Below are 21,589 nucleotides of genomic sequence, written 5' to 3' on the forward strand. Positions count from 1 at the left end.
TTCTGTAAACTCTAGTTCTGCTTATTGCTGCAGTATTGTGAGTTGTGACTATATAGGGCCTCTAAAAAGGTGAAGAACAGAAAGTGAGGAAAAAGTGGGAGTCTCAGAAAATGAAATGCGCACAACACTGCAGGTGACTTTAGTCCTAAAAACCCTAGTGCTTATACTGAGATTGTGAGGAGAGCAGTGGCTCTTTGTTCTGTTCAAATCAGCCAAACATACTGACATTAATCACTTCCAGGTTCTATCTTCCCATTTCTTCACGGGTGGGTGGCTGCACCTGTGCAGCTTTCTTTTAAAACTCCCTGTTAAAACTCCCTGTTGGGTTTCAGTCTGCCCAAGGAGAGCAGGGCCAGGGGGTGAGGAAGGAGCTGCACCCCTTCACTGCAATGCACAGACATTTGCCCACTGTGCATTTCACCCACCACCCTAAGCAGATCCTGCTGGGCGTTGCTGGGAGAGGAGCCTGTACAGGATCATGGGTTAGAATTACACAGTGGAACAGAATCCAGTAATAAAAAGCTGAATGGCATTAAATGATTGTATTTCAGTGTATACAAATACTTTTGTGTTTTTTCAACTTCTCAAAATTGTTTTGCAATGGCATCTTTTTTGCTATGACTGTAGTCTGCTGCAGGGATACCACAAGAACTGAGCTTTTACTAGAATTACTGAGCAGCTTTCCTCTAAAACTTGCCAGCACTTAGCTGTTGTTGACATTCAGAGGTGCTTGACACTTGAAACCAGGGTTCCTCACACTTCATTGCTTTCATCAAAGCATCCTGTCCTCCTGAGCTGCTATACCTTCACCTCCTGGCTCATGAACTGGTAAGAAGTGGGCAGTGTCATTTTTGAGAATGAATTGTGTTCCACTTCCAAGAGAAAGAGAAGAAGGAAGTGCCACTCTTGCACATAGTGCATACTACAGTAGTATGGAAGAGGATCATCATGGGTGTCAGTATTCTAGCAAGGAAACAAGGTTTTTTGTGTTTTTAACCCCAACTTTGATTTTTATTGGAGCACTTTCTGCAGTTCATTTCTGAGCAGGATGACAGGTGAAATCCAAGGAGACTTGCCTACTCAATAGAGTGGAATGTGGGTCATCTGCAGATGGCACAGTCCCTTTTGTTAAACTCCCTGTGGATTTTACTGGACTTTTTCTGTACCTGTGAAACTGATTTTTCAAAGCTGTGATAATCTTAGTTATGACATTGAGCCCTCCAAACCCTCAATATAAAATGAGCTTTCTCTTACTAACCAGCTGTACCAACTGGTACTTTTCCTTTTAGCATTAAGTAACAATTTAAAAAGTGCACATCTTACAGGAAGGTTTGGTGGTAGTGCCTTGGATTGCCTGTTTCTTGGGGAAGGGTTAAGAACAGGCTGTAGGGTTTGTGAAACCTCCTGAGTTATGCAGGTCTCTTCTTCCCGTGTAACCCAGGAGCCTGGGGCTACTGCTGGGTTTCCAGTGGGAGCTTTGCCTCTGACACCAGTGGAAGTGGATTTGGGCCCTGTGCAGAAGTGTCTAAAGGAAAGGGGGATCTCGGGGCACTAGGCAGGAGTAACCAGCCCATTTGGAAGTGCAGAGTGCACAGTGAACGTCTTCTGACTCTCTACTTTCCCATACCCATTCACTCAACAACTGCTTTCATATTTCCCAGACGTGTTGTAATGGTATCTCACTGGTCACTGACAAGTGTTACACATATTGCTAGAAGACCAGGCAGCTAAAAGACTAAAATGCACTGTGCTTACTGTAAAAATTGGCTTCTTATGTTGTTTCTTTTTATATGGTTAAAGAGATAGTTGTGCTTCAGATTTTTTCCTTTTTCTGTTCTTTTTTTAAAGAGGTCAAATGTATATGAAATGCATGTTATCCTGAACTTTTTGTTTGTACATCTTGGTGTCTGATCACCTGCATGAAGGACACAGTAGTGCCATGTCTGAGCTTGTTCTCTTGTGCTTGGTTGATATGAACTTCTCTAGATTGTTGAGTTTTCCCCAAGATAACTTCGTTTAATATTTAGTTTTTGGGAGACATCAAAGAAAAACATCATGGTGGCCCTTTGTTTTCTTACAGTTGAAATACAAACAACAAAGCCTTGTGGTTTAAAGTTAATTTGTTAGTGTAAATAAATTTCTTGCCAATGAGTATTATTGTTGTTAGACAACGAATGCAATAAAATGAGAAATCCTGAATCTTTATTAGAATTTGTAATGAGTCCTCACTTTTCTGCCCCTTTCTTGGTCATTCCAGAAGAAATAGTAAATGGTGAGAATGACCGGACAGCTGCATGGGTTAGGCTAGGGGGTCAGGGAAATATATACCTTGCCCTACTTTTTATTTGCTTCCTTCTGCTCAGCCAAAGATTATTTTAATCCCAGCTCTTGGATAAATTGGCATGATTCACAAGCCCCCAAGCGGGTCTCATTTACACTCTGTAACTATGTAGAAAGAAGTAAAAAAAGAAACAAAAAACAAAAAAGATGAAGGGGAAAAAAAATTTTTTTTTTCTTTATATGCTGGTGAAATGTAGCATGCAGTTTTGCTGCAGGTTGTAAAAATAGGCTGCCTTCTCTGATACTGGTTAAGGTTTGTGTGTTTAAAAGATCTGGATTGATTTTGTTACATAAAAACATTTTACACTCAAGTGTAGGTTAGTTATAATGGACATTTTATACATTCAAAGTACAGCAGTTCTTTTACTGAATGTGTTTAATATGTCTTTTATTTATTTGATTTTAGTAAAGCATTAAGTTAAGGCAAAACAAAGGGCACAGACTGTGCAATTTGTGTAGTCATTTCAGTGGATTTACATCCATCAGAATCTAGGCCAAATACTGTGCACTTAATCTGTCTAACCCAGTTTGTGTTTCCCAATGACTGAATCATAAATCTTACCTTCCACTAATACAGCCACCATCTGCAAGAAGATAAAAAGAATCCTCAATTCATAGAATTATTATCTTAATTAAAATAGATATACTGAGATGCTCTGGGTCCACAACTGGCATGTAAAATGTGTCTGCTCAGCAGCTCCCTAGGCCTGGAGCCATCTGTACATGTCCTTGTTTGTGCAGGTTGTCTCAGAGAGCTGCAGCTGGGTTTTGGAAATGCCCAGAACTGCTCCAGTCTCTACAGCATGTTAAAGATAATGGGTTGTGCCCGAAGTCAGGCTTGAGCTGCATCTTCCACCACTGCTGTTTGTGCACTGAGGCTGCCAGGAGGTAGAAGTTGTACCCCAGCCTGGCTCCTGCTGCACAACACCTGCTTGCTGTCCATGTTCCTGCCCAGTGGCCCTGCTCCAATTCTGGGATACCTGTGGAGGAGGTTGGCAATGGGCTTCCTGCCCTCCTCAGGTCAGAATGTCACTGCCAGTAACAGCAGATAGCTATGTCTCTCCTCCCAAATGTGTAGGGAAAGATAAGGCCCCTCACTTGCCCATGGTTCCATCTGAAGGCAGACTGATGGGAAAATCTTCAGCACAGGAGTAGTTTAGAACAGAAAAAAAAAAAACAAACCAGTGATAAGACAGTCTTGATTTTCTGAAAGGCCAAAACCAATTAAAAAATAGAAGTTGACAAGATCCAACAACATGTAAATTTGTTCATTTGAAGGTGTTTTAAGCAACAGTAAAATGTGACAATAATGTTTTGATGGGTTACTTCTGCACTGCTGAGGGAAGTGGCTGTTGAACTTCTACAACCAGAGGGTAAATCCAGGACCTGCCGGGTGTCTGATTGGCATTTCAGCTGTCACTGTCGCTGATACATGGTGTAACTCTTTAGAACGTGGCACTTCAGAACAAGAAGTATCACAATCCTAGAATAATTACATTAGAATGCTAGTGCAAGGCGTTGATGGCTAATCACAAATGATTGAATAGCCCATCCTCTCCTTACTGTGAGAACTTCCTTCAGAGCAGTTCTTTCAGCTTGGGCTCTGGGAGCATCTCTTCAAGGCTGAAAATGGATTACAAGTCCTGTATACGACTTAGGAGGGGAACTGAAAGTGTCCTGCAGGGCGAGAAGTTACTAAGGAAGGAGCGGGAAAGCCAGAGTTAGGTAATGCCAAAGTACAGCAAAGGGATGAGACAAAAGCTGCCCTCATTCAGGGCTGGCTCTGCTCTGTGGAAGGGCTGCATGCCATGGGCAGCAAAAGATTCAGAGCTGTGATCCAAACAGATGAGTCCTTGTCACCAAAGCCTTTATGGGCAGACAGTGAAGCTTGGGCAGTGCTCAAGTCCCCAGATCAACTGAGAATTTCGGAGAGGAGCTGTAAGCAGTTTGTGCACAGACCTGCTAATGCAGAACTGTCCCCCAGAGAGAAGTCATTTAACTGTGTGATTAAGTGACAACCAAGTCTGCCCCTCCAGCCATCACTGACACCTGCAGCACCTGATTTTTGGATACAAAACATCGCAGATTCCAGGGACCGCTGTTGGTAGGCGGCTGTGTAGGAAGCTGCTGGCATTTGGAAGGGCCAACATGCCACTCACTGGCTGTTCCTCGGCCTCACAACAAATTCTTGTGCACAGGGAGGTGCCTTACACCACAGTGTCTGTGCCAGTGAGCAGTGTGAGGTCTTGGGGTGGAGCAGATGCTTTCTGGGGGCAGGAGGTGATGTGGAAAGACCCACAGCCCACTCAGCAGTGCAGAGGAAGTGGTATGATACCATCCTTCTTCCCATACAGCAACACAGCCCCAGGCGCAAGCCCTGGCACTGACTTCCTGCTCATTAGAGCTGTCCCTTTTGCTCAGGAAGGGAGCAGTTACCCTTTTCCTACCAGTGGGTGAAAGCCATTAAACTTGTTAAAAAGGAAAGGTGCAGGAGCCAAGAGGTGTCAGTACACCCATTTGCTGTTCAGGGCCACTGCTCACCCGAACCTCAGCCTGCAGTACTGCAGTACTGCCTCTCCTCAGCCAGAACAGTAAAACACAGAGGAGGGCTTGCACATAACTCCATATCATATCTCAGTGCTTGGGCTGCTACAGAGCAGGTTATTTGGTCTGTCTTAAAGGCAGAAGCACTTCTGTGTCTTCTGGACTTCCCATGTATTCTTCAGATTAGAGGAGCTGTGGCTGGTGCTAGAGCAGACAGCAGGAGGGAGCAGCAAAGCCATCTTAGCAATCAGCACCCAGGGACGGGCTCTTTCTCCTCCCATACTTGCACTTCAGGAGCAGCCTGTCCTTTTCCTCCACCGTGGTGAAGAGCTGCAGTGAGGAAAAGCTACTGCATCAGCTGAAGGATGCAGAGGGGATGGTGGCCCTCGGGGATGTCTGTCTGGTGGCAGCATTTGGAGGGGCTGCCAAGATGCTGAAAAGGGCCGGTGCAGGCAGGTGCAGGCAGGTGCAGGCAGCACAGTAGCAACCCCAGCACGAGAGATCGCACATGTAACACAGAGCCTTTAGCTGAATGTCAGCAACTTTCACAAAACTGGACAGCTGATCACAGGTGGAAACTTGGACAGAAAGCACAGCAGGAGCTGCTCTGAGAGTAAGGGCATCTACACTAAATGCAAGAAAAGCTCGCTCCATGAGCTCTAGCTTCAAAGGACAATGAGTTCAGTTCATTGCAAATGACTGCTAATATCATCCCAAAAATGCTAGCTGAAGGAAACCTGTGAGGCTTTAGACAGTGCAAAATGTCAGTAACTGATGCCAGGTAAACATGAAGGGCTGCCTGGTGCAAATCGACTCCACACCTGAAGTTAAACACAGAACATGCATGACCATGGCTTGGGAGAGTCACTGCAAAGTGCCCAGAAATGCTCCCTTTGTGGTGACAGACAATAGGAACTGCTAATGCACTTCCTGCTGAAGGTGTGCAGGAGGTGTTTCCCACTCTTTAAGAGAAGAAGAAAGCTTTTCTAAACTCCATTTGAAGCACCCAGTTAGTAACCTCTCCAAAGTGATGCCCTACTCTTTTCTCATCAGATTAAAACAAATGTATGAAGCTGGAGTAACATTAGGAAATAGCTTTAAGGGGGGAGGGAGGGAAAATTAATGAGATGGAAATAACATTTATTCTCCTTCCAGTTATTTTGGAAGCATTAGGGGAAGCCAACCAGAAGGTTTGGAAGAAAAAACTCTAGCACAGTCCCTGGGAAGGTCCAGAGGTCGTGACAAGAATGCACACCACACTGGTAGCCAGCAATTCTCATTTACAAAATCAGTTTTCCCATGGAGGAGAAAAACAACCAAACAACAAACCAGAATTCCAGCCAGCACATAATTCAGTGTCTGATAGTTTAGTCATTTGCAATCTGAAATTGAACTTCAAAGGTTACCCTGTGTTAACGACATGGGGTCCTCCCCATTACACAGATAAACTAATTTCTCACCTTCACTTCCATTTCCTTTACTATTGCGTAGAAGTCTCATTTTGGAGAGGAAGGCTAAAATACATTTCCATTACTGTAGTAAACCTTTATTGGAACAGTCTTGTTAGCAGATGTGGCAGAAACTAAGTGACTTCCCAAGAAATCCAATCCTTTCCACAGCAGCAGGTCTTGCCCGTGATGAGCTATAGATCACAGTAGAGAGCTCTGTGGAAGACTGTGCCAATGAGCAGTTTTCCCTCATAGATGGATGCCACTGAGCTTCCCTGCAGCACAGAGCCATTGTCAGAGTAGACACGTGTCACCACAGGCTTCTCTGAGAGGATGTTCTGGATGCGCAGGACCTGCCAGAGTGGGAGGATACATCTATTGAAATGGTCATAGGTGAAAATGCTCCAAGGGATAAGGGGAACGTCAGTATGTTAACTGAAACAAATTAGTTAGGATGACCAGCTGCTGATAATTGCAACCGTGTGATTCCTGTGAGAGGGCCCTTAGCAAAGCACAGTCCATGAACACTTTTTTTTTTTTAAGTTTTGCAACATCTGTAAGGAAGAAAGGCACTCATCCCCACCACTAGGAAGCTGCATATTTTTTTCCAGACTAAGACTTAGTATCTTCTTATTTTCATGGTTTTCTCAGACAGAGTACACAACTGCCTAGTATCATAAATCTTTTGCTATTGAACATGGTAATTTTGAGAAGTGTCTTTACAGGGAGCTTCAGACAAGGCTGAAATCAAATGGACAGCAGCCAGCTGTACTTGTAGCCACTGTCACCCCAATGCCAGTACCTCACTGATTTCATAGAAAGAAGAATTACAGTTACCTGCAGCTGAACTACACTTGCAAGATTAATCATTCCTGTGGACGCGTTTCTGGACACGCTTTGCACTCAGTCAATTATGTTTAGTTTGACAAAGAGGTGCTGGCTCAGTAATTAATGCAGTTCATCAGAATCCGTGTGCATGTCCACAGCTGCACAGAAACCAGCTTAAGGAGTCCAAGGTGACTGAGCTACTTGGTTGGAAAGTATTTAGTTGTTGCCCAAGGATCTGAATAGGTGTTTGTTAGTGAGTATATACTGTTCAGGCTCTCACTTGAAGGCAGAAGCCAGCTTGGTCTTTGCTTTAACAAAAGCACTTTGTGCCAGGCAGCTTCTAAGAAATGCAGTTAAGTTATACCAGCATAATTTGAACAAATCAACTTTCCGGCACAGACATAGCCAAGAGACCAATGATGTCTACCAAAAGGCACCTCAGATGCAGGAAGATTTTCAGGATCATAGTAGAACATCTTCATCCCATTGGGATGACACCCTGTCCAGATGTCTCCAGTGCGAGGGTCAATAGACAAGTTATCAACCAGAGTGTCCAGCTGCAGCATCTATCCAACACAGAGCAAAAACAAGAAGTTAAATCTATCAGAAATCCTGGAAGTAAACTACAACATAACCAACAGACTTGTATAATCTGACATAACTTAGACTGATTTTTTTTAATAAATACTTTTCCCCCCACTTCTGTTTTTGTTTTCCACTGGTATGCATCATCCCCACCCCTGGGATCTGAGCTTCCTCCATCAGCTCATTCACACCTACACCTCTGTGGATGATTTCAGTGCTCTGATCCACACTGCCTGAGGCAGACTTCCACTACAGCTCAAGAGCAGACCCAAGGATTCATCCCCTGGTTGTTGGTAGGAGGGTGGAAGACCTGAAACTCTGTAATGGGGTGTGCAGGCACCTCTGCAAACCCACAGCAGGAGCCACCCAAACCAGAATTTTACAGATGATCATGCTGAAATCACAAGCATTCATCTCAAGCATTTGGACCTATTCTGTGTAAAATCCACATTTGCCTCTTTTTTATTAAGCATCACCACCTTACCTTCACATGGGTTAAACTCCAGTTAGCATGTTTTTCCATGACATAGACACTGTGATCCAATACATCTGCAACATAGATGTACCTTCAGAAGAAAGAAAAGCAGCTCTTAATGTATATGAGTAAGCAGACACCAAAACCAGGCAGTTCCTCCTGTGCACGCCCACACACAGACATTGCAAGCTGGCCATAGGGCACTGAAGCCAACCTGCTGAGGTGCCAATGTAGCTTCACAATGTGCCAGTTTTTCTATTACAACACTGAAATAAGCCTTAGAACCAGAAAGTCACAATTATGACTTAATAATAAATTATTATTTATTTTTTTAAAATCACTGGTCCACACCACAGGACTGGTTGGTGCAGTCATACAGATGCAAAACTGTAGAGCAGTCCCTGCTTGCAGAAACCCTGCCCCATTAATCCTTGCAAGCAAGACACACAAACTCCTGTATCAGCTGGTTAAAATGCAGCAACCGTTCACTTATATTGCCTGTAAAGTACTACACAGTGCAGCAAACATTGCTGATAAACACTGAGACACAAAACTTCTGTGCTACAAACACCCTGCATCACTTGTGTTGCACAGGCAGCACCTTGCTGTACATTAATTAGTTCAGACACCTGACCACAGAGGTACCATGTGCACAAATTAGGATCTCCAGACACTTCTGGGTGATCGAACAAAATCTAATGTAAGGAGAAACTTACTTTCTATCAGGTGAAATGTTAATTCCATTGGCTGAATAAAACCCAGATGCTACTTCTTTAACTTCTTTTGGACTGTAGTAAACCACATTTGACCAGGTTAAACCCAAGAACATTTCTAAGAACATCAAGAGGAAGTCAGTGAAGTAGTGGTCATTGGTAGCATAGAAACTGTCTGGTCCCACGGCTACTATATCATTCACACTAAAAAAGAAATAAAGAGATGGAGAAATTTAAAAAAAAAATTAAAACAGAGGTATGAAGGAGAATTTTAGGACTGCCCGGAATAGAGTCAGGACATGGTCATCAATACCCATAAAGAGGCTGCAATTATAGATGTACTTAAAATAGTCATCAAACTATTTAGATCCTTTTTACTTCTATTTTCTATGAGCCAGGACTGCACAGTGCTGAGACCTGAACCAGACCATAGGGCATCAGCTAGGGATCTGGCTACCTGTCTGTAAGTATATGGAAATTATTATTATTATTATTATTATTATTATTATTATTATTATTACTATTATCATCATCATCATGATCATTACATTCAAGTAGAAAACAGAAAAAATAGCTGTTGCAACAACTTTCTAAATCTGGCTGTATATTTTAGAATCATATTGCAGTAGGACAGACCAAAAAAAAATTGTATTAAAAAAAAGAAAACCAGAAAAAGCTAAATGTATGGGGTTTTTTACAGTGTAGGAAATCCAGAGAATTAAATATCTGGAGACTCATATCTGCAAGGACCTGAGCATGGGTTACATGAACAAAGGAGAAATGGATGCCAAGCTAATTCACTGGCATCGATCACAGCAGCACTTAAGACTGATTTAGTGATACAACTATTAAAAACCTTACTTAGAGATTGGAGAAACACTGCTTTTGATTACACAGATAAGAAGTAATCAGTAAGAGAAACACGGATGCTGGTTAAAGAGGAAATACATCAATAATAGCCTAAACCCAAAAATCATCCTACATTGGATTTCACCAATGCAGCCTGATCGGGGGGAAGACTGTATTTGAGTCCAATACCTTGTCAGAAGGTCATGTCGAATGGTTTTCAGGTGTACAAGAGAATTGTCATCTTCTACAAATTTAAACAATTCTACTGTGCTCTTCTGGTGGGGATGGTTCACAACAAAGAGGTACACGGTGTCATCTTGGAAAAGAAATTGAGACAGCTGAATTCTCTGCAACAATTTGTGTGGCTGAGCATCCCCAGCCCTGAGGCAGCCTCGAGTACAGAGCACATGCTGAGTTTGGTGCATTTGTCTCACGGCTTGCAGGGGCAGAGGGACAAGTACCCACGTTCTGTAAGATGCCTCTGCAACCAGAGCCAGATTTCCAGCTCCTTTTCTCCCAGGCTGGCTCTACAGGGAGCTACTGTGTTAACTAGATTTTTGCTATTTCTTTCAAGGAAGGAAGAAATTACCACCGCATCCTTATACCCAAGCCACTGGGTTTTGCAATCTGTGAAAAACTCCCAGTCAGTTGGAAGAAGGGTTTGTGGCCAAGGCAGTTTGGGCTCTACCACATCCCCTGGGAGAGGGGAAGGAGCATCCTTTTCCTGCATTCTGTGCAAGGCTGCAGCCCATCTGCCCAGCCCTGCTGGCAGGACCCTACCTTAGCCACCACTGATCTTTCCAACACCTTCCTTTAAAGGGTGACTCTATGGGGATGCAGGTCAAGCTGCAGCCATTGGTCTCTCTGTATTTGCAAAATTCTAATTGTTCTGCTAAAAACCTCAATGAAAGGACAGGGAAAATGATACTTTATTGCTAATCAGAGCCTGATGTAGGAGAACATATCTTGGAGAAGAAAACTTGGCTTGGCCAAAGAGTAGCAGAGGTTTTGATAATTTACAGAGATTTGATAATTTACTGTTTTGCCACAAAAGTTTCCATTCTGAGCACTACTAGTTGGTGAACGATGTATCTCCTCAAAACACTCGAACCCAGTGTGAGAGAGATGTAAACAAAAAATCAATTTTCTGTGGTTTTCAACTCTAACTTTTACCATCTTTTCTTTCCTTTCAATATCCAGGGCATCTTTCTGTTTCAGACAGACTGAAATTATGTGCAAGTGTGTTTCCTTTAACAGCTGACATTTAGAAAAGAGCAAAACAAAGGTAAAAAAACCTAACCTCTTTTGTCTCCCAGCAAGAACAACCATTGGAGGTGCAGGGCAAGGCTGCAAAGGGATTCCTGATTATGCTCTCTAGGCTGATACTTGCCACCATCTCGAGCTCTTTACCTCTGTCTACATAGGTGCTGATTCCATGAGGGTTAAATGATGCCAGATCAAACCCTCGGCTGATTCTCAGTTCCACTGCTCTGGGACTGTCTTCATTCAAATCCATCAAAAATATTTCACCTGGCTTATCTGGAGCAAAGCTCTTTAATCCTGGATATTTCAAGCCCTGTAGAATCCAAACATAAATAAATAATTCCCGGATAAAAGGTAAACAAGAGCAACACTGGGCTGAAGAAGCTGGGCCCTTGATCAGACTTGCAAGCACGCCAGAGGATGTCTGTCCCTCTGCTTCAGGCTGCTGAGCAGTGAGGGAGGTGGAGGGATGGCTCTGCTCCCCCCTGGCTGTGTGGGGGCACAAGGAGCCGTGCCCAAGGCACCACAGCTGGCACACCCTGGGGACAAACTGGCAGCCCAGCACCACTGGCTGCATCACGCATGGCAAAGCCATGGGAAGCAGCACCAATGCAACAGCTCACGATTCCTGGCATGGATTTTAAAAGATTATCATCACCTCGGTGCCCCTGGAGCACATAGATGAGAATGTCAGCTTTTGTTTTAGCAAATAATCACCAACCATCCTAATTGCAAAGAAAAGGTTGAAAACCTATCTCCTAAAGTCTTACCAAAAAAAAATCAAGAAAAGCAAAACTGATACATAAAATTTGATTATTTTTTAAAGTTAGGGAATTAACACATCTTCTTAACATGGCAGATGATTGACATTTCAACATTTCAGTAAAGTAGCACTAAAGAAAGTCAAGGGTATGTGGCCAGGTAAGTCAGTGTGATAGGATACCTGTGTCAGAGCCACCAACACCTATTCTGTGTAAGGAGCATGCTTGCTCAAGCAGAGGGGGATGACAGCTAAGCCAACACAAGACTGGGCTGTTCTTTGGGACCCAGTCAGCCTTGTAAAAAAGAGCCCCTCCTGCTGTTTTCACCTCTGGCTTCTGGAGATAAGGAAGCAGGCAAGCCCCAGCATGGGGAGGTGGCACAGGAACTTACAGAACTGATGAAAGCCAGTCCATTGGGAAGTATATCGATGTCTTCTGAACCAGTTTCTGCAAAACAGAGTTAAACAGGGGTTTTCAGGTGACATGAAGTATTTCCCATTGGAAAAAACCTCATTTTAAGTACAGTTCCAGTTCCCATAAATGACCCTTTCTGATATGACCACACACAGGAGGAAGTTTGGTGGAAAAGATCACACTGTGTTAAAAGTGGTAGCAGAAGACAGCACGTCAAGTTAGGAAATAGTACCAGGGTTCACCTCTTTTGGGGGCCCAGGGGTGCCCCCTGCAGTGGCCAGGCAGTCTCCTACCCAGCTCCATGTGCCCCAGATATTGTGAGATGAACCACCAGGCATGGGATGAATCACCATCTCCTGAGGATGTATTCTGCAGCAAGAAATTAGTGTGGGCATGGAGATTTTCCAGTACAGGACCAAACCTGTGACTCAGGCCTCAGGCTTGCATAAGGCAGCTGTGGGAATTGGGCACACTAATTCTCCTGATTGAGTTGGGACACTTCACAAAGATGGATTGCCAAATATTTAGTTAAAGCTCTCAAGTGACAGAGAACCTACCATATCTATAACAGCTAAGGGCTTTCATAGTTACACCTCACTTTCAACTACAGGTAATCACTTCCAATATTACCAGTTCCTGTAGCTCCTGTAATATTTTTCCCAGCTAAGAAAGGAAGACAAAATCAAAACCCTTTAGTAAGAACACTAAAGAGATTTTAGGCTTTCATCAAGCACTCTCCAAAGAGTTTTTGGTCCAATGCTGAAGCCCGTTTGCCATCCCACATTTCCACCACTCCCCTGAGAAGCCTCCCCTCTCTTCTCCAAATCACCAGCAAAAACATTCCTCACAATCCACTTTCCAGATGGTGAAGGAAACCACTTAGGAGCATTTGCTTAAAGAAAATTCTTCAGCAGGTTTTCTTTATCAGAACCATCAACACGAGGTTTTTCCACACAGCTTGTCCCATGTCTCCACACCCCATCCTTCTTTGCCATAGCCACACGTGTGACCCTGCAAGGGCCACACAATCCCTTGCACCTCATCACCTCCTCCCGAGGAAGCACCTGCAAATTTTTGCTGGGTTTACTGTTTGCTTTTAAGCAACTCCTATTTATCCGAGTACTGGTTTGGCTGGGCTGTAATTTATCCTGGGATCACTGACTGCCTCTCTGGAGAGAAACCAGAACCCCAAATTCATCCATCCAGAAAAGTTCCTCCTCAGCTCAGCCCTGGGAAGATGCAGTGGCACAACTTTTCACTTCTGGCCAGAGCCAGGTCCTCCTCAGCCTCAGGAAGTTCCTGCTCCATCCCATGACAGCAATGGGCAGAGTATCCCTGCCTTCTGAAGAGCAAAATGTCTGAAGATACATTTTGGGAGGAGTCAGGTGTTACCCCACCCCTGGGTTTTGGTTCTGAATTTTGACTAATTCAGGAAGGAGACAACATCTGCACTGATATGTCCAGAGACATTTAGAGCCTGTATTTTCCAATTGAAGTTTTGAATTTGGGCTTTTTTTTTTCCCTCAGCTCAGCTGACACGGTGGTTTAAGCCACAAACTCCTTCCCTTTGCCCCAGTCTCTTCAAGTCTGGGTTAATTTATAAAATGGGGTTAGTGGCAATTCTCCACTTCCTAGGATTGCTGTGAGGATAATAGCATAAATAAATGCTGAGAGGCTCAATTGCCATGGTGACATGAGCTGGACAGACAGCTTTTACTGGCAGCACACACTGGTGAGTGAATAAACAGAGATATAATCATTTATTACTACTGAATCAGTGAGACTGCCAAGCAGAAAGATGAGAGGGCTGATGGGGAGCAGATAATTAAAAACGACAAGTTTCCGGTGGAAGGAGAGCTCTGAGAGCCCTGCACCAAACTGCTTCAAGAGAAACTGCCCAGCAAAGCACATTCTGGGGACTCCATGGCCGGGTCCTGGAATGTGTGGAAGCCAGTGGTGTCAGGAGAGCAGTGGAATGCTGACTCAGCACAGCCCTGCTGATCCAGCAGCACCAAGGAGGGGCTGCAGACACACATGCCCTGTTTTGGGAGGGCTCTGTGCTGCTGCTGCAGGCACTCTCTGGGCCAGGAGAGTTAGGAACTGACTCCCTGCGTGCCATTTATATGCACTATGTTGTTTAATTGTATCACTGAGCCCAGCTTGTCCGTGGGATTATCTGAAGAGGCGTCATTTAAGAAAAATTAAAAGATAGTGTGAAAAACTGCTGCCTACTTTAGAAATACTGGCTTTTTGTTGTTCTTTATTTTATCTTAGTATGATGTATTCTGCAGGTGTATCTAACAAAACTCATCTGGATTTCACATCCAAAAGTGTGACGCTGTTTTGCCCATATCCTTTGAATTGTTCCAAGCTGCAAGTATTTCTAGCAACTTCTGTAGTAGCTTCTTGAACTTTAGGAATCAGTACAGAAGATATGGTCAGTTTACTATAAACCAGTAATATGATGAGACACCAATAAAACTCAGAACTTTGTGTTTATTCTGCAAATATAGCCTTTACTACATATTTATGAATGAGGCCTAGGACAAGCTGCAATTTTTGTTTGTTCAGTGTTTGCATCTGTGCTTATATTACACAATATTTGAAAAGAAGAATAGATTAAAGTCTAACAAGATACAGAAAATATGAAACTGTGCAGAAAGAAAAGGGTCCACTACAGAAGTCTTCCATTTACTCTGTGTTTGTTTCACTTACTATAGATCCATCACTTATAATTCACAGACTGTACCAGAGTTCTGCTCTATGTACAGAATGGATAATTTAAGATTATTTTGCTCTGATCCAATTGATCCAGCTCTGGGACCTATGTAGCATTAAGAGTTCAGAAGGACTGATTTCAGTATTAAAATAAAAAGAGATTGTTTTTTAAACTTTATCCTATCATTTTAAAGGAAAAAAAAGCTCAGGAGGCCACAACATCCATGTACAAAGATATCCTTACACAAAGTCACCCACACAAGCAACTTTACCAAGTACAGGAGAACCCCATGTCTGAACAGTACTACCTAGAATATTTAAGTTTCAGGGATCCTTGGTCACCCTGACTGACATAAGCCCCCTAGTCACAGCAAATGAGTTTTAGAAGACGTCTGAGTGAACTTTTGTGCCAATTTTTGAGTTTGCACAATCCTTTGTTACTTCTCTTTCTACCACACTGGACCTGTTAAACTAATTTTTGGCATTTTTATTTTACTAGTGAGCAGCAAACTGCAGAGCAAAGGCAAGGCAATGTGCAGTTCTCTGTGTGAAGGGACAGTGTTAGAGAAGCCAGCAAGAAGCAGAAATGAAGCTGTGTAAATGGATCCACTGCCTCTAAGCAGAGACAGGCTCTCAGAAATAACCTAATCTGCATGTAAATGTCAGGCACAAAAACCAAGATACTGTTCAGAACTGAAACACAACTCTATTTGTCTTTTCCAAGTTTCCTTCTTTCCTCAACAAAGCAATCATGTTGAAAAAAAGTCTTATAAATATTGCAATAGTGATATGCTTAAAAAATTACTCAGAAATTATTTTATATTAATCACCATCAAACAAGCATCCTTCATAAGCTTGTGTGAGTAAATTACAGCTTAACTTATAAGACCTGGAAACATTTTTAATGCAATTTTTTCTGTACCTACTTCCAAGCACAAGAACTCTGCATATACTCATTCATAGCAGCAATTTGTCTTTATTAAGATGTTTGAATCCTGACACAAAGAAGAAATTAGATTTATGAAATCAACTCACTGACTCAGCAAGCTCAAAGTCAAGGCTGTAAAAGTTCATCCAATGACTTTTTACGCATGAACAGTCAAGACAAATTTCAACATAATTCAAGACATTTCCAAAAATACTCAGGAGAGGGAAATCCTTAGCCATCAAGCCTGTGTTGAGATTTTTTGGGAGAAAGAGAGACACAAAAAAGCTCTCAAATTCAAATCTATCTATTTCATAAACTGGTTATCCTAAATGGAGAGAAAAATAGCAAGACAGAAATGCTGCTGTGTGCTAAACACACGGCCCAAAGTACAAAGTCAACATTTCAGCCACTCTGTTAAACCTCTCTGCAAACCAGACTAAGATGACAAACATGACCCCTCGCTCTTTGGAACCGCACATTGCTCATTGCGCAACCACGCCGAGCTCCAGCCCACCACCTGCACCAGCCAGCTCCGAAATATCCCCAAAATGTGGCCCTAAGGAGGGACAACCTGGGTGGAATATAGCAGCCACTCTTTCTCCGTGTGCCTGTGGATGTCCCCTAAAACTCCCACCCTAGCATCACTTCCCATCTCCAAGATGTCACCAGCTGACAGTCTCCTGTAGGTACCTGCCTGAAGAGCCAGCATACCCTCATCTAAAAGCCAAATCATTTCCCAAGCGGCTTAGCAATGGGCAAGTGTTTGCAAGGTACTTAATTTCAAAAAAGGAAAAGAAATGGAATGCCGACTTATACCAAACTAATTTTTCAGTACCATTTTCTTCCTGCAGTTTCTCCCTATTTCCAAATCCAAGTAGCAAATGAAAGTCAAATCAGCTTTTTTTTTTTTTTTTTTTTTTCTTGTGAGGATCAGGCTTGGAAGCTGGCTTTGAGAAGCCATTACAAAAGAAGGCTGGACAAAAGCAAAGCACTCAGTTATTTTAAGCACGTACCGATCCCTTTAATGAGCCGGCAGTTTGGGAGGCTCACTGGGGCCACTTCCCGTGAAGCGTTGAGTCTGTTCCTGCAAGAGGAAAGAACAGGGTTAAACAGCACCCAGCCAGTTTTGGAACAGGTAACTTTCCTAGTTTTCAGTTTTATTGTCTGCCATATTGCAGCAACAAATCAGCCATAAAACACTGAATAAGCAAACTCCAGAACCAACAACAGCAACTGCTCCAAATCACTGCAGTGGTACACATGACCAAGGATTAAGTGATTCTTCTACACTGAGTAACTTCAGAAACAACTTCACTTCTGTTAATGAGCTTCAGCAACAAGCTTTCATGACCCACTGCAGCTCAGTTGATAAAGTAACCTAACCACGCTTTCTTCAGGTTTCAGACACCAAAATATAGAAGCACCCTGCTGTTAGGACCAACATTTCACATGAGGAGAGGGCGGTCTTCTACTGCAACCCACTGCCTATTTTTGGTGACCGGACCACCAGCAGTTGCACTTTCTTCATTCTTTGTCTACATTCAAAGGTAGCAATAGCACTGTTGCAAGGCAGGAGTACTCATTTCCTTACAACACGCAGGACTTGGTAGTATGGTTTCCAGCAATTACCCTGTCCTGACCTCTTCACTCCCGGTAACCACCCCAAGCATTACCCTTCATCAGTGCTTATTTCATCCATGACTGTGCATGAAATTCCACCTCTGGATCATACTTCACTGGACAAGCAGATACAGACAGGCACACACAAGTTTGTATTTCTCCACTTCCTCCATTCCAAATTGTTTGAAACCTGTACGAACAACACCTCACAACTGGGAGGTTTGACCATGCTGGTCCACAGTGACACAAGAAAATACGTTGCATTTCTATGTATTCTAGTGTGCTAGAATATTTCTTTCTTTATTTATTTTTTTTCCTGCCTGGAAGTAAGCATTTAACCTAACACAGTAACTCCTTTGCATGACTGTCATATGCATGTGTTGAGGTTATTGCTGCAGCCACAGGAAATTCTGAATGCAAAGATCCCACAGCAAAACCTTTGCATGTTTATATAGTTTCAGGCATAAACATAAACTAAACAGCAGTATCAGTCAGTGATATGAAAAATATGTGCTACAGTTGAGCACTGTATGGTATGTCAGTCCTGCATTTTTTAATCACTTAAATATGAATTGTAGATTGCTTCAGTGTTGTATCACTGACACAGGTTGCTAATATAAGGCCAAAAGAAAAGAAGAAAAACAGCAAAAAGTGCAGACAACAGCAAGGGAAAGGAGCCGAGTTAAACCCTCCCAAGCCCTCTCTCCCAGCACAGGAGAGCTGACAGAATCACGCTGGCTCCCAGCCCACAAACAGCACAGGAGGGATATCAGCTGCCCCCTTACCCACCAACATCCTGGCTCAGCCAAACCCACCAAGCCCTCGTGGGTGGCACAGGGTGATCCTGCCTGAAGCTGCACTGCTGCCTTTTTAGGGCTTTTCCCTTCCCTATTTTCATCAGCTTTTCCCAGGCAGGCTGCAAGCCACCCTGAGCAAAAGCATAGCAGGAACTCAGCCACCAAGGGATGATGATATCCTGACAACATTCCCAGGGAAACACTTCATGGGCTGGAATGAGAGTAATTCAAAAGGACACCAGTCACAAGCCTGCAGCATATATAGAGGCTTTTCCAAAATGTGTCAGTTTATCTAGCTCAGACAGCCTCAGCCACCCAGCCAGATGGCCTAGATTACTAACTGGCCCTACTAAGAATGGTCTGGAATATGGAGGACCTGCAATATGTGCAGGATGCAACTTCAAAGAAAGCAAGAGTTTTTGCTACTTGGTGCAACTCCAGTGCATGACACCTTTTTCCTCACAGGTTCTCTTTCCAGTTTCAGTCCTCCACCTGCTGTCCTACTTCATGGAACACAGACCACAGGCCTCCCCTTTCCTTCAGAAGGAGCCCACTGTATATTCAAAGACCTCTCTGTCTTGTAGTTTTCCTCATCTCTACACTAACCAATCATGAATCTTTTGGGATTTGATTCTGTTTTTTTTTTTTTTTTTGTTTGTTTGTTTTTTCTTTAATTCATAAGGAGCTGCAGAAAGTCTTTGCTGGATTCCTGCTGTCTGGAAAGGGGACGAATAAAAGAGACCCTTGGCAAGAGCTAACACCACCCACAGTTTCTCCTCTCAAGACTGTGTTTAATTACTTTTAGAGTACTTTGTGATCTGAAGTTGTGTATCCAAACTTGGCAACTGTCTTAAGACTGCTGGTACATTGCAGTTTGCAGGAAACACAGCACATAGGAAAAACCCACCGAGAGCTACGGAGGCAGGGGGAACCTGCTTCTTCACCGAGATTCTCCTTTACCTGATTCCTAACCTTTCATTTGTTCCTTCAGTTTGGAGGAGAGGTGGAGTCCCCTGCTCTTCACAGTGCTTTGAAATGGCTCAGCCCACTAAAGCCTGTGAGTATCTTCCAGGTTTGCTGTCCCAGTCTATGCAGCTCTAGGGCAGGAGGGCCCCATTCCCATCGTGGCTATCACCAGTAACACTCATAGTGGATTTAGTGCAACATGCAAACTCATCCATGCCAGGCATCAGTGTCCAGGCAGTAAAGCTCTCCTTCTGTTGTTAGATACAATTACTATCTACCCAAAGTTCAATTAGCTGGATGTCATTGCTTTGAAATCAGGCATTTGGAGTCCTTGTGAGCATAAGCAAAATTATAATGACTTAGTCACCTTCCAATACAGTAATTCAGCATCGCTTTTGTGACCTGAAAGGACCAGTTACACATTTGGGAGCTTTCAGGACAGAAGCTGCTGTTACACCAGTATTCACATTCATACCTCATGGCATGAGGTGTGTGATAGGGAGCATGATGTGGCTGGTTATTCCAGCTCACAGCAAGTGAGGTCACAACTTAGGCTCACCAAAGCCTGTGCTCCATCAGAGGAAACCTCATCTACATAGGGGCTACTGTTATCCAGAGATCAGCTTTGGTAGAATGTAACCCAGGTTTCTGGCAAACTGATTTAGGGTTACTGTTTGGCCAGTCGGCAGGAGCTGAGGTAAATTCACAGTGCTTTTAGTACATCCCTGTTAATTGCTCTATAAAAACAGAGAGACTACCCCCCTCCCCTCCCCCTCCGCCCCAGGGCACCTTCTCCCTTCGTCCCCTTTGCTCCCAACATCATCCTGGGGAGGATTTCACATCCACTCAGTGCAAAGGGCATTTCCGCTGCACACACGATTCCGAAGTTAGTTGATGCCGAAACCAGATGAAAAGAGCATCGCAGGGCCTGTATTTTTCTCTGGGAGAAAACGCTTCCCTTGCTAATGTGGACGGCACTGATGGTGACGATGGTGAAGAACCCTTCCCCTCCGGCTGACACTGCGCCGATGCAAGGGCAGGTGCTGGCTAAGTTGTGCCCGACGCCGGGAGCTGCGGTGTCCTCCTCCCGCTCGGAGGGCGGGGGAAGCGCTCGCCGCTTCCGCCGGGATCAGCCCCGCGGCGGGACCCGGCTCAGTCTCCCCCTCCCGGGGGTCGCCTCGGCCCCGTCCCTCCCCGCCGGCACCGGGACCCGCAGCTCCGAAAGCCCGCTCACCCACCGAAACGCCAGCAGCCGCTCCGCCGCCAAGGCTGCCGCTATCCCGACGAGAGCCACCGCCAGCAGCTTCCCCATGGCCGCTCCCGGCTCCGTCCCGTCCCGTCCCGTCCCGTCCCATCCCGTCCCGTCCCGCCCCCGGGGCCCCGCGCTCCCCGCTCGCCCCTGCCCCGCCCGGCCGTGCCCGCACCCGCGGCACGGAGCCAGGCAGGGCTCTCTGCAGGATCCCTGCTACGGCTCCCATGGGGAGCGCAGGGGGAACAATTCCCAGCTCCGTTATAAAAATATTGTACAAAAATAAGTGTGTCGAACTTCGCATGATGGGGGATGTTCAGGTACTCCTTGTATACCTCTGCTGGGATGTACACGCTGTTATGTGTACACTCATACCAAAGTTTACTCCCCAAAATTGTGTTTCTTCCACCGCAGCCTTCCCACCAATATCTTTCTCCTCTGGGCAGGAGAAGAGTTGTAAAACCCACCCCAGGGCTCCAGGGCTCCTCCATGCAGCAATGTGCTTTTGCATAATCTTTAGTGTTGCCTCCCTATGCTTTCTGCTTTTTGGAGGAACACACTTGGCAGGTTAATGACCTCATTCAGCAGATCTTTCCCTCCCCTGCCCAGTGAATGTCCTCACCTGCACACATGCCTTTGCACTTTTCTGGACGTCTGAGCCATCACTTTAAAGAGCTTTTCTGCTCTTCTTGCTCTTGCACTTGAGGCCAAGTAGATGCTCCACACTTAGCAGAACTTCAAGTAAAGTGTGTCAGGGAAGAGGAGGGATTCTAAAATACCTTTTACCCATAGTTTTAGAATACTCCTTTTCCATTTTCTGGTCCTTGATTACTTTTAAATTATTGATAGATGAGGGTTTTTGGGAGGAATGCATGGGGTTGCTGTGACCCAAGTACCGGATCTGGCACTTGGCCCTTGTTGAACCTCATGCCATTGGCCTCAATCCAGGGATCCAGCCTATCCGGATCCTGCTGCAGAGTCTTCCTGCCCTCTAGCAGATCAACACTCCCACACAGCCTGGTGTTGCCTCAGACTTACTGAGGGTGTGCTAGATCCCCACATCCAGATAAATATATTAAACAGGACTAGCC

General features: G+C 44.4%; 1 protein-coding gene across 3 annotated transcripts; it reads right to left on the reverse strand.

The window, feature by feature from the left end:
• Positions 1–6,144: 6,144 nt before the first annotated feature.
• Positions 6,145–20,582, reverse strand: LOC134053097 (serum paraoxonase/arylesterase 2). Of its 3 annotated transcripts, none has more exons than XM_062507941.1 (9): positions 20,488–20,582; positions 16,880–16,950; positions 12,198–12,253; positions 11,193–11,358; positions 9,972–10,098; positions 8,937–9,137; positions 8,230–8,311; positions 7,598–7,726; positions 6,145–6,685 (listed from the first exon to the last, which is right to left on the reverse strand). In XM_062507941.1, the coding sequence occupies exons 1-9, from the start codon at positions 20,559–20,561 to the stop codon at positions 6,527–6,529; spliced, it is 1,065 nt and encodes a 354-aa protein (XP_062363925.1). In that variant the 5' UTR covers positions 20,562–20,582; the 3' UTR covers positions 6,145–6,526. The 3 variants fall into 3 exon arrangements, with proteins under 3 accessions (XP_062363925.1, XP_062363932.1, XP_062363917.1); XM_062507948.1 differs by having other exon boundaries at positions 9,972–10,057; positions 11,176–11,358; XM_062507933.1 differs by lacking the exons at positions 12,198–12,253; positions 16,880–16,950; positions 20,488–20,582 and having other exon boundaries at positions 11,193–12,189.
• Between the last annotated feature and the right edge of the window lie 1,007 nt (positions 20,583–21,589).

Source organism: Cinclus cinclus, chromosome 1, assembly GCF_963662255.1.
Source record: "Cinclus cinclus chromosome 1, bCinCin1.1, whole genome shotgun sequence".
NCBI classification, from domain to species: Eukaryota; Metazoa; Chordata; class Aves; order Passeriformes; family Cinclidae; genus Cinclus; species Cinclus cinclus.

Excerpts from the sequence above, each read along its gene's own strand:
- LOC134053097 (XM_062507933.1), bottom strand. The coding sequence starts at position 11,640 with ATGGCTTTGCCATGCGTGATGCAGCCAGTGGTGCTGGGCTGCCAGTTT. Across the intron at positions 8,312-8,936 it reads AACATTTCACCTGATAGAAA|GTACATCTATGTTGCAGATG; the intron begins GTAAGTTTCTCC and ends TTTCTTCTGAAG. Across the intron at positions 7,727-8,229 it reads GGAGTTTAACCCATGTGAAG|ATGCTGCAGCTGGACACTCT; the intron begins GTAAGGTGGTGA and ends TGTGTTGGATAG.